Raw genomic sequence first — 12598 nt, 5'->3', positions numbered from 1 at the left:
CAGGTAGTGGGTTTGGAAGAGCTGATGAGTTTGGAGATTTCAATAGGGGTGACCAGGTCAAACTGGAAGAGGAAGCAGTGTGGAGGAGGTGTAAGGAGGTCAGTGGAGATGTTGAAAGGAGGGGCCTTGGTAGGTGGTGGAGTAGATGCTAGGGATTCGGATACAGGGGATAAAGATTGATAGATGGTGCTGATTTTATCAGCGAAAAAGTGGAGGAATGAGTTGCAGAGAACCGGAGTAGAGGTAGGGAGAGTGTTGGCTCGAGGCTTGAGGAGGTTGCCCACTGTGGAGAAGAGGGTTCTGTGGTTTAGGCAGGGATCGGTGAATATGGAGGAGAGGTAGGCAGATTTTGCAGCAATGAGGGCATCTTTGTAGTCAGTGAGGTGGAGTTTGTAAGCTTCAAGGTGGACTGTGAGAGATGATTTATTTTAATTAATTCTTGGATGTCTTGCATCTTTGATCGATCCAGTCCTGTTGTTCCCTTGCAGTAATATGAAGAATGCCTTCCCTGGAGCTAATTACAGAGATCCTCAGGAATCTGGGACACTCCATAACTCAAGATTTACTCAAAATCCGATAACTCCTGTTGATTAAGGATCATCAGGTTGTCATGAAGTGTTGTCTGATACTTTTTAACTAGATATCTTTATGGGATCCTTGAGCCCTTCAACATCTATTTTTCTTGCATCATTTAATATATTGCCATTTTTATTTTGGTGAAGTTGAAGGAATCGCACCTTGTATTTCACTTGGGCAACTTATAACCTAACAGTATTAACATTGAACTCTCCAATTTTCAATAATTAACATACAACATTCTTCCCCCTCCCCACATCCCTCCTCTTCCTCCTGTCTTCGCTGTGCCCCATCTGGATGCGTACCCATATCTCCCTTTCCCCTTTCACCCCCCACCCCCACATCTCTTGTCCACCTATATTCCTTCCACTGGTTTCACATTTCATGCCTCTTCTATCTTTTATCTCCTTGCATCACACTTGTCTTTTCATCTCTGGCCTTTATCCAATCATCAGCCCATCAAAACCTCCTCTTAACTTTTTTCGCCATTTACATGCCAGACTGTCCTGCCCTCACCTTTCTTCCAGCTTTTTCACCCTATTACAGTCTGAAGCAGGGTCCCAACCTGAAACATCACCTATCCATGTTCTCCAGAGATGCTGCTTGATCCGTTGAGTTATTCCAGTACTCTGTCTTTTTGTTTGTCAACCTGCATTTGCAGTTCCTTGTATCTACAGGCAACAATATCTGTTGTGGCATGTTTAATGTGGGCTGTCGTATTATTTCTTGCTCTGACGAAGGAGGTAAATTGATTAGTATCAAAAGCTTAGCTCACAGTGGGGGGCTTTTCTAATGAAGCAGAGTGTTGGCAATGTCAAAACCTTGCACTGGTGGAGAACTTCATTGGAGTTAGCTTTCCATACTCCACCTTGCCTATTGGATTTTCAGAGGATTTTTCATGTTTAGTATTGAAATCGTCCAGGAGCATCAAGCTGTTGCATGTTGAGATGAGGGCTGTTTTCCCAAGGTCTAGATAGAAGACCCTTGGAATATATATGCTGATGTCTGGATATTAGTTAAAAGCAGCCAAACTCGAGCATAGTTCATTTATGTCGTAGTGAAAATCAACAAAATACCAGTTAAGCTCATTCAATGAGAGACATAACCCATGATTACGGTCACCTTGTTTGCCTTTCCAGAAGTTGGCCCCCATTGCAGTAAGATGTTACTCTCTCCACAAATTAAATGTCTGTATTTAGAATGTTTACTCTATACACTACAACCCATTCAAAAGGTAGCGTCTTTGTTATGCAAAATCATTGAAGGATAAAGTATGAGAAGAACTTGGTTGCATAAAAGATCAAAGTAAATTATACACCAAACTACTGTGCATGCAGCTACAAGTCCCTGGAATTGCTGCTGAAGTGCAAAACGTGATTAATATTTTGCTCAATAAAGTCAGACCAATGTTGGTTCGTTTCAAATCCATAATGCCTAGCTTCAAGGTGAGTTGGCATCTCCAGATCAACGGTGTAAAAAATGTATAGTATAGAGGCTTCAGAATTGCCAAAGTGGAACTGGTTTCTGTCAACTGCTCTCCATAACATACAGCAGTCAAACAGAAAAGTTAACAAATAGATTCTGGTCATGTAGAAACAGAACTGCAGATGCTGGTTAATACACAAAAGGACGCAAAGTGCTGGAGTAATAATCTGGTCATGTTAGAAATTAATAATAAATGTGAAGAAGGTAGAGTCATTTAGACTCCAGGACAATATTGTTTATCAAAAAAACTGTCGACTCAAAGTAGATTGCAAACATGAAAGTTACTAAGGTCTGAAAGGTTGAAAGATTTTGTGACATTTGTTTGTTAAACCTCTTTTTATTCCGGAAAATATACAAATCCATTATTTGGTATAAGTATTTTGCGCACGATTTGATTAGAAAATAGTAATATTTATTTGTCTTTTGACACTGGTAAGGTTGCATTACAATAACATTTTGAAAATATTAAAAAGCTGTGCAACCAGCCAAATAAGGGAGGAATTATAATAATGGAGTGATGAGTTTGTTATTATGATATTACTATTAAAATTGCATAACTTGCTTAAAGCTATTAACTGCAAATATTTCTAAAGTGATTTCTTTAGTATTATCTCACAGTAAGGCCATTTTTTTTATTTTAAAGGCTACTTCATTCAACACAGCATTACCTTGGTGAGCAGCTAAATTTTATGTTTTAAAAAAAACTTGCTGGACTTTTAATCTTTCAAGAAAAATATTTTGCAGATACAACTGATAGGTCCATTGTTTGGTTGTTTCTTGCCATGACAGTAAGAATCTTCCTTCCTAGCATTGTAGGACATTACAAAACAATCTTACCTAATTAATGTTGTTTGTGTATTGTACTTGGATTTTTTTCAATTTCTGGTCATGTGTATGAAGAGTGCAATCATTTCTGTCTAGATCTGCCATTGGGTTTTTTTTCATACAGGTAAAATAATAAATAAGCTCCAAAACTTTATCCATCATCCACGGAAGTAAGGTTTATGCCTGCAGAGGTGGAATCATCACTTTTAATGAAATTTGTGACCCTTTTTTTCAGTTCTTAATATATAAGATTGCAAGGTACAAGGCCAAAGGAGCTGGATTGTGCTTGATCTGGCCATGCGTTTCTCTCAATTGTACTTTTTATGGCCTCACAGTTCAACCGTCCTGGAAGTCTGACTGTTGTGGTCCTCCTTTGAGAACGATCAGCTTTTCATTGATGACCAATTTTCAGAAAAGTACAGTCAGAGACATTTGAACAATTTTTAAGTTTCTAATGATCAAAGTCCTTTAAATCCATTTGAAAAAACAAAAAATAAGTAACAATGAAAAACATTAATAAATTAAAGTACATCTATAATATTACTAATAAAATTGCATTACTTGCATAAATCAGGAGCACGTGTATTAATTTGTGTTCCATGTTAACAGACAGTTTTCATGCACACATGTCTGAAATAGTTTGGATTGTGTAATACTTTATTCTTTGACTTTATCTGCCCTTTCATTTTGCATTACACCTGAAGAAAATTCCAGCATGCAATATGTCTTTGGTACTTTGATCCACATTATTTACAAAAAAAGGTATTCCTTTGCTTCCTTACTGGTTGGAACTTGAAGGGCCACAAGTATTTTGTATACAATTTTAATCTTTTGGAAAAAAAGCTTTCAGCCATTTTCATCATTGGTGTTGTGTTAGTGATAAATGGTCCATCATATGTCCGCGTGCCAAAGCAGTTTAGTGTTGGCGGATTTGGCTGGAGTGTGACACGTGATGTGGACACTACTGCTGTGTCCTGAGCCACTGATGCATTTCGGCATCATTTATCTTGTTGTATTCGTAAATTATAGACTTCCAAGCAATTTTAATTTGTTTATTTTAAATTCAGGATACCAGAACAATTGAAATTTATCAACAAAAACAATGCCATTTAATAAAATCGATCTACCTTTAAAAATGTCTGAATGTTTACCTCTTAAATGGATTCAATGTGTTCTGAGTTTAATGGATAAAAGGTAATCTGTAAATTGGTCTCGTAAATCAGTATCGACAGAAATATTTATTTTACAGTAGATTTGAGGAAACCTGTTTGGTAAATCATTCATTTTAATGAAGGAGCATGTTAAAAAAATTGGAAGGTTTCTGCTTTTATTGTAAATGACTAACAAGATAGGTTTTCTAGAAATGCATTATTTTTGTTCTTGGCATTGAGATTAACAACAAAATTATAAGGTTAATAATAAATCCCTGTAGATGATCTTTGCCCTATTAAGTCAACTGAAGTCCATTTATCCATTATTTTAATAGTAATATTAATCTATTTAAACCAAAACCTGGAATTTTGTGGTGAGAAATCTCTCAAATAGTGATGATATAATCGAATAACATTGAACATCAAAGCACAGAGGTACTAGGCAGGATTTGGATAAATTTGATGATAGGGGTAGTTTAAAGGAAGGTCTTAAAATAAAAATGCAGGGAGTGAATTCCAGAGAGTACTGAGGCTGCTGAGAACATGGCTGATATTAATGGACAGAGTTCACAGAAACATTGTAGATAATTGGAGAGTTTGAGAGGAGTACAGGATGCAGGGTAGATAGGGAAAAAAGTGTGAAACTCAAGTTGATTGCAGTAGATTGTGGGCAAAAACATATCTAGAAACTGGAATGCTTTTAAAAGTGCAAGAGTGAGTATGCATGTTCCTGTTAGAATGAAGGGCAAGACAGATAAGAATAAGGACTCCTGGATGATAAGAGAAAATTAGGCTTTGATTAAGAAAAAGTAGTCATTGGTCAGGATATATTCAGCGTGTATCCTAGGAGGAGTATAGGGGATTGAGGAGCGTACTTAAGAAGGAAATCAGGAAGGCAAAACGGGAGCATGAAATGTTTTTCTGCAGATAAGATTAAGGAGAATCAAAAGAGATTATGGTAAAAGCGGTAGGTACACAAAATTGCTGGAGGAACTCAGCGGGTGCAGCAGCATCTATGGAGCGAAGGAAATGGGCGACGTTTCGGGCCGAAACCCTTCTTCAGACTGATGGGGGGTGGGGAAAGAAAGAAGGAAAAAGGGAGGAGGAGGAGCCCGAGGGCGGGCGGATGGGAGGGTGGGAGGAGACAGCTAGAGGGTGAAGGAAGGGGAGGGGACAGCACAGGCTAGCCAAATTGGGGGAATTCAATGTTGATGCCATAAGGGCGCAAGGACCCCAGACGGAATATGAGGTGCTGTTCCTCCAATTTCCGCTGTTGCTCACTCTGGCAATGGAGGAGACCCAGGACAGAGAGGTCGGATTGGGAATGGGAGGGGGAGTTGAAGTGCTGACATCTAGAGCAGCGGATGCAGTAGATGAGGTTGGAGGAGATACAGGTGAACCTTTGTCGCACCTGGAACGACTGCTTGGGACCTTGAATGGAGTCGAGGGGGGAGGTGAAGGGACAGGTGTTGCATTTCTTGCGGTTGCAACGGAAAGTGCCCAGGGAGGGGGTGGTGCGGGAGGGAAGGGAAGAATTGACGAGGGAGTTGCGGAGGGAGCGGTCTTTGCGGAAGGCAGACATGGGGGGAGATGGGAAGATGTGGCGAGTGGTGGGGTCACGTTGGAGGTGGCGGAAATGGCGGAGGATTATGTGTTGTATTTGCCGGCTGGTGGGGTGAAAGGTGAGGACAAGAGGGACTCTGCCCTTGTTGCGTGTGCGGGGATGGGGAGAGAGAGCAGTGTTGCGGGGTATGGATGAGACCCTGGTGTGAGCCTCATCTATGGTGGCGGAGGGGAATCCCCGTTCCCTGAAGAACGAGGACATTTCCGATGCCCTGGTATGAAATGTCTCATCCTGGGAACAGATGCGGCGTAGGCGGAGGAATTGGGAGTAAGGGATGGAGTCTTTACAGGGGGCAGGGTGGGAAGACGTGTAGTCCAGATAGCCATGTGAGTCAGTGGGTTTATAATGTATGTCGGTCAGGAGTCTGTCCCCTGCGATGGAGATGGTGAGGTCATGCTAAGATGAATGAAGGTAGATTAATCTCCTGGGTCTGATCAGATATATCCACGTACACTGTCGGAGGCTAGAGAAGAAGTCTTGGCTGAGATATATCAATCAATGTTCAACACTGGTTGGGTGTCTGAAGGTGGCACGGTGGCGCAGCGGTAGAGTTGCTGCGCCAGAGACTCTGGTTCAATCCTGACTACAGGTGCTGTCTGTATGGAGTTTGTGCGTTCTCCCCGTGACCCCGTGGGTTTTCTCAGAGAAATTCGGTTTCTTCCCACACTCCAAAGACGTACAGGTTTGTAGATTAATTGGCTTGGTATAAATATAAATTGTCCCTAGTGTGTGTAGGATAGTGTTAATGTGTGGGGATCGCTGGTCGGTGCGGATTCGGTGGGCTGAAGGGCCCATTTCCATGCTGTATCTAAACTAAACTGGAAGGTGGCTAATGTGTCTATAGGTAAAGAAGAACCTGGGAACAATAGACTAGTAGGCCTATGATCTGCGGTTGGAAAATTACTGGAGAGGATTCTGGGAGATAAGATGTACTTGCATTTGGATAGAGAAGGGGTGATTTGGGATAGTCAACATAGTTTTGTGTGTGGATTTTCGTGTCATGAATTTGATTGAGTTGTTTTGAAGAAGTAAACAAGTAGGTTGATGAGGGCAGTGCCATAGACACTGTGTGTATAGACTTCAACTGATAAGGTTCCACATGAAAGGTTAGATTGCATAGGATCCCACAAGAGCAGTCTAACTGGATACATGGCCACATGGTAGGAAGCAGAGAGTGATGGCGGAAGGTTGTTTTTCAGACTGGAGGCCTGTGATTAGGAGTGTGCCTCACAAATCAATACTGGTCCCACTTCTGTTATCTATATCAATGATTTAGATGAGAATGTTCAAGGCATAATTAGTAAATTTACAGATAACATGAAAATAGGTGGTATCCTAGACAGTGAAGATGGTTATTCAAAATTACAGCGGCATCTTGATCATCTGGACAAATTGCCTCGAAGTAGATATGGAGTGTTGTATTTTGGGAAGTCAAACCAGGGGAAGACCTTCACAGTGAACGGTAGGGCTTGTTGTAGAGCAGAGGGATCTCGGAGCATAAATATAGTTCCCTGAAAATGGTATCGCAGGTAGATAGGGTGGTGAAGAAGCCTTTTGGCATGCTGGCCTTCATCACCGAGGGAATGGAGTTAAGAAATTGGGACATTATGTTGCAGTTGTACAAGATGCAGGTGAAGCTGCACATATGTTCATTTTTTTCACCTTGCTATAAGAAAGATGCCATTAAACTAGAAAGGGTGCAGAGAAGACGTGGGATTTTGCCAGGACTTGAGGGCCTGTGCTTTGGGGAGGCAAGGACTTTATTCCCTGGAGTGCTGAGGGGTGACCTTGTAGAGGTGTATAACATCGTTAGGGGTATAGAGCAGATGAATGCACAGAGGGGGGGGGGGGGGGGGTTCTTGGGAGGGGAATCAAGAACTATTGGGCCTAGGTTTAAGGTGAGGAAGAAAAGATTTAATAGGAAGCTGTGGGGCAATTTATTTACACACAGGGTGATCGATATATGGAACAAGCTTCCAGAGAAGCAGTTGAGGCAGGTACAATAGCAAAGTTTAAAATAAATTGTATGAATCTCGGAGCAGAAATATATCCAAGTATATGGATAGTTTAGAGGGATGTGGGCAAATGCAGTTAGCTTAGATGAGGCATCACAGTTCGGCATGGACAAGTTGGGCCTGTGGATTGGCAGATGACACAAAGCTGGTTGGCAGTGTGAACTGTGAGGAGGATGCTATGAGAATGCAGGGTGACTTGGACAGGTTGGGTAAGTGGGCATATGCATGGCAGATGCAGTTTAATGTGGATAAATGTGAGATCCACTTTGGTAGCAAAAACAGGAAGGCGGATTATTATCTAAATTGTGTCAAGTTGGGAAACGGGATCTGGGGGTCCTTGTTCATCAGTCAATGAAAGTAAGCATGCAGGTACAGCAGGCAGTGAAGAAAGCGAATGGCATGTTGGCCTTCATAACAAGAGGAGTTGAGTATATGAGCAAATAGGTCCTTCTGCAGTTGTACAGGGCCCTAGTGAGACCACACCTGGAGTATTGTGTGCAGTTTTGGTCCCCTAATTTTAGGAAGGACATTCTTGCTATTGAGGGAGTGCAGCGTAGGTTCACAAGGTTAATTCCCGGCATGGTGGGACTGTCATATGCGGAGAGAATGGAACGGCTGGGCTTGTATACTCTGGAATTTAGAAGGATGAGAGGGATTCTTATTGAGACATATAAGATTATTAAGGGTTTGGACATGCTAGAGGCAGGAAACGTGTTCCCGATGTTGGGGGAGTCAAGAACCAGGGGCCACAGTTTAAGAATAAGAATATTTAGAACGGAGATCAGGAAAACACTTTTTCACACAGAGAGTTGGGAGTCTGTGGAATTCTCTGCCTCAGGGCGGTGGAGGCTGGTTCTCTGGATACTTTCAAGAGAGAGCTCAATAGGGCTCTTAAAGATAGCAGCGTCATGGGATATGGGGAGAAGGCAGGAAGAGGGTACTGATTGTGGATGATCAGCCATGATCACATTGAATGGCGGTGCTGGCTCGAAGGGCCGAATGGCGTACTCCTGCACCTATTGTCCATTGTCTATTGTCCTGTATGCCTCTGAGTGTAAAGTTGGATGTGTTTGGGCAACATTACTTAGTATCCTGTGGCAAGAACAGGGTAATTGTTGAGCAAAGAAGCTCGACCCAAAAAACTGGAGTAACTCAGCGGGTCAGGCAGCATCTCTGGAGAAAAGGAATAGGTGACGTTTCGGGTTCAGACCCTTCTTCAGACCAATTGTTGGTGTCAAGCAGGATACGATCAGTAAAGTTTAACATGAGCTGAGATTATGAGCTAACATAACCTATTACGTTAAAAGCCTAAAATTCCTTTATATACCGTGTACTGACCTTTGGATGTTGCAATTTCATGGCGTTTTGCATTTGTTTAACATGAATTTATTCACGGATCTTAGAATTTGACAGCAGCAAAAACACACACATGACATCACATTTGAGCTGGAGTTTTATCCTTTTGCTTCTATTTATTTTGCATTCTCTTGTTAAATTTGATAGCACTAGGAATTACAGTGATTATAGTGAGAAATTAATATTAGTTCGTATGTTTTCAAAAATTGCACCTTCAGAGGTGTCTGTACCATCTAAAATATTTATTTTCCTTCTTGCAGAAAAGCATTTAGTAGTACTCCGAGATGGAAGAACATTAATAGGATATTTGAGGAGTGTAGATCAATTTGGTGAGTATTGTGACAGCAACAAAAGGCAAATGTTTAACTCTTAATAAACACAAAAATCAGCAGATCAGGCAGCTTCATTGGGGAGAGAGAAAAATAGTGTGAACGTTTTGGGTAGTTTCCCTTTTATTAGAATTGTTTAACTGTTCAGAATATTAATCACATTTGGTAGTAAAAGCGCTGGAGTAACTCAACGGACCAGGCAGCATCTCTGGAGAACATGGATAGGTGAAGTTTCGGGTCAGAATTGTTCAGCTTGTTTGTTCTCTCAAATGCAGATATAAATCTGTCATTATGAACTCTGCAGTTCATTAACCAAGTAAGAGGCTCTGAATGGTAGAGTAGTTAATCACAAAGTTGAACTTGATTCATAACTTCACTCAAAAAGTTGTAGTTAACCCCATGTATTGTCTCATTAATGATTCTTGTAGAAGTTGAGGAGAACTTGATGTTCTTATTAAATTTGTAAGAAACATTTAGGACCACTCTTCGACTACATTTCACACCTATTCCCTTAGACATCGATTATCTCCATCTCCTGCTCACTTCTGCTCATATCTGATTAGTATAACTCAAGCCACCTTGTTTCGCAGCAGACAATTTCATCAATCTGTGGAGAAATACTGCTGACAACAAATGGAGCATTTTTATAAAATATGGTCAAGCAAACTTTTAATCAGAGAATGATACTGCACAGAAGCAAACACTTCAGCCCTCTGAGTCTGCACTGACAAAAAACAACCCATTTACACTAATCCTATATTAATCTCAGTTCTTTTATCCTCGCCACATTCTCATCAATTTCCCCCTGAATCTCACATTTGCCAAAGGCAATTTACATGGCCAATTAATCTCCCAACTGGAGGGAAGAAACCAGAGCACTTGATGGAAATTCACACGGTCACAGAGTGAATGTACAAATCAGACACCGACCGCACCAGAGGTTGAGCCCATCCCTGAGCAACTCTATGGTGCCAGTTTATTGAACAGGTTTTAAAAAGAGAGGACAAGTCACCTTCTGATGAGCATTGGTTTCATTTGACAACATTGTCCTCGTTCTACACTTTTGAACATGCTCTGCAAGACTTCAGAATCGTTCACTTATTAGCTAATGTAACTGAGAAAGCTATTCCTTGTTCATAATTAAATTGTTAATAAGGTAGCAGATTGGTTATTCTGCAGTTGTGATACAACAATTATTCTGTATCAGAGCTATCAACTGTAAAGAAATTTTGATATCTTAATTGTTGGGGGAACATTGGGATTTTTTAACTTTTTATCTTATTGAACCTTGCTATTTTTCATTTTTGAGCATTGTACCAGTGCTGGAGATAGAAACAGGCAAATAATTGAAACTTTTTCTATTTGTGCCATGACTTGTTCACAGCAAAAGCTACTTTAAACGGCGAGTACTAAAATAATTTAAAAAATGCAACGTCAGGTAACATCTGCAAAAGGAAGAGATAATACTTCGGGTTGATGACCTTTCATCAAATATTGTGTAATTTAGTTATTGTTTATTCAGGCAGTTGTACACCAGATCCTTGCTGTGAAATGTGGCGTTTGATTAAAAAGTTCCACTTTAAGATTTTGCTACTGTGCAGGAAATTCAGATCTCAAAAGCATTTCACTTGTTCTTACAATTGAGCTGCCTAATTAAATAATTTAATTTTTGTGTGTTAAAATAGTTCTAAAGCATGAGAAAATAAATCTCTTCAATGTTGGTATGCTTCAGAACACTATAATACAAAGTATCATACCAAAAAGGTCTATGAAATAGCCTTTTGATACAGATCATTCGAAGTAATCATAGTGACATTTTAATCGTAATTGATCTAGATTAGTACGTAAATCCTCTGGTCTGTTTATTTATAATGTAATTTTTAAATATAACATATTTGAAGATTCATGTTTAACTAAGACAAGAATAATCCAGCTTGGAAACTAGAAAAATTGTAAAATACAAATTTTATTGAGAACTGTGCAGTATTATTTTCTTCTTTAATTAATACAGTATATCCTTTATGAATGGAAGATAGACACAAAAAGCTGGAGTAACTCAGCGGGGCAGGCAGCATCTCTGGAAAGACGGAATGGGTGACGTTTTGGGGCAAGTGTGTTTTGTTAGACAATTGTGCTAATTCCCCTCCACATCCCTCTTTATATTGCAGCTAATTTAGTTCTTCATCGGACAGTGGAACGAATCCATGTTGGAAGGAAATACGGTGATATTCCAAGAGGGATTTTTGTTGTCCGGGGTGAAAATGTGGTGCTTCTGGGTGAAATAGTAAGTTTAACTAATCGCTCATATCCATACATTTTTATTTTAAAATGGAATTGATTATTGCACAACATGAACAATATGAGGAAGACATTGTGGATTCATTCCAGGGGTTGGATATCTTTAATCCACTTTACAAAGTAATAACTTTACGATGTTTAAATTTGCTGTTGTGCTTGAGTTGGATTAATGACTAATATTACCCATGCAGGATCTGGAGAGGGAGACTGAAACTCCTTTACAGCGAGTGTCAATTGAGGAGATTCTGGAAGCTCAAAGAGTTCAGCAGCATGAAAAGCAAGAGGCGGAAAAGGTAAAAAGTGAAGCATTAAAAGAGCGAGGATTATCTGTCCCTCGCACTGATGCTCTTGACGAATACTGAACAAAAGTACAATATCGCTTTCAAATCACCTTGAATCAGAGGACTTGAATTACTAGACCACCCTGGTGAAATGGGATAGATTGTATCTAAAAATAACTGAACTGTAAAAAAAAATATTTTAATAGTATATTTTACAATGGTGAGTATGAAATAACTGTACTTTTAAAAAGAAAGAACATATTTCACTTGTTTTTAATTCCATACTCTTGGCCTGAAAATGTTAACGATACGTTTTCACCATAATGAACCTTTACCCACAAGAGATGGTCATATTAATCAATGCATTATTCATCGATACATTTGTCTTGCATAAATTAAATTGCTGTGCATTTACTGAAAATAAATATTTTCCTATGTTGGAAGCTTGAAATTTTTGTTTAGTTAATAATTGATATAATTTGTTTGCCATGTGTAATTCATTATTCCCAAATTAAGTGCTGTTGTTGCCTAAAAAATAAAGTCACCACAGTTAACATTGGTTTTGAACTGCTGTGGGACTCCCTGTATATTGTTGAAAGTGCTTAGATGCAAGCTTTTTAAAAAATAAACTAATACAATAAATTCCCTTTGTAATATT

At 39.8% G+C, this 12598-nt stretch overlaps 1 protein-coding gene across 2 annotated transcripts in view; it reads left to right on the top strand.

Annotated features, from left to right (window-relative positions):
- Positions 1 to 12598, top strand: part of lsm1 (LSM1 homolog, mRNA degradation associated) — a 16547-nt gene extending 3949 nt beyond the window's left edge. Inside the window, exons 2-4 of one of the 2 annotated variants that reach the window (XM_033033843.1) lie at positions 9293 to 9361; positions 11530 to 11645; positions 11851 to 12598. In XM_033033843.1, coding sequence (XP_032889734.1) covers positions 9293 to 9361; positions 11530 to 11645; positions 11851 to 12021 — 356 coding nt within the window. In that variant the 3' untranslated portion in view covers positions 12022 to 12598. The remainder of the gene's footprint in view (positions 1 to 9292; positions 9362 to 11529; positions 11646 to 11850) is intronic. The other variant, XM_033033844.1, reaches the window with a different exon arrangement.

The sequence above is a fragment of the Amblyraja radiata genome, chromosome 15 (genome assembly GCF_010909765.2).
Source record: "Amblyraja radiata isolate CabotCenter1 chromosome 15, sAmbRad1.1.pri, whole genome shotgun sequence".
Taxonomy (NCBI): Eukaryota; Metazoa; Chordata; class Chondrichthyes; order Rajiformes; family Rajidae; genus Amblyraja; species Amblyraja radiata.
Note: the sequence above shows the minus strand (reverse complement) of the source record. Positions and strands in the feature narration are given on the sequence as shown.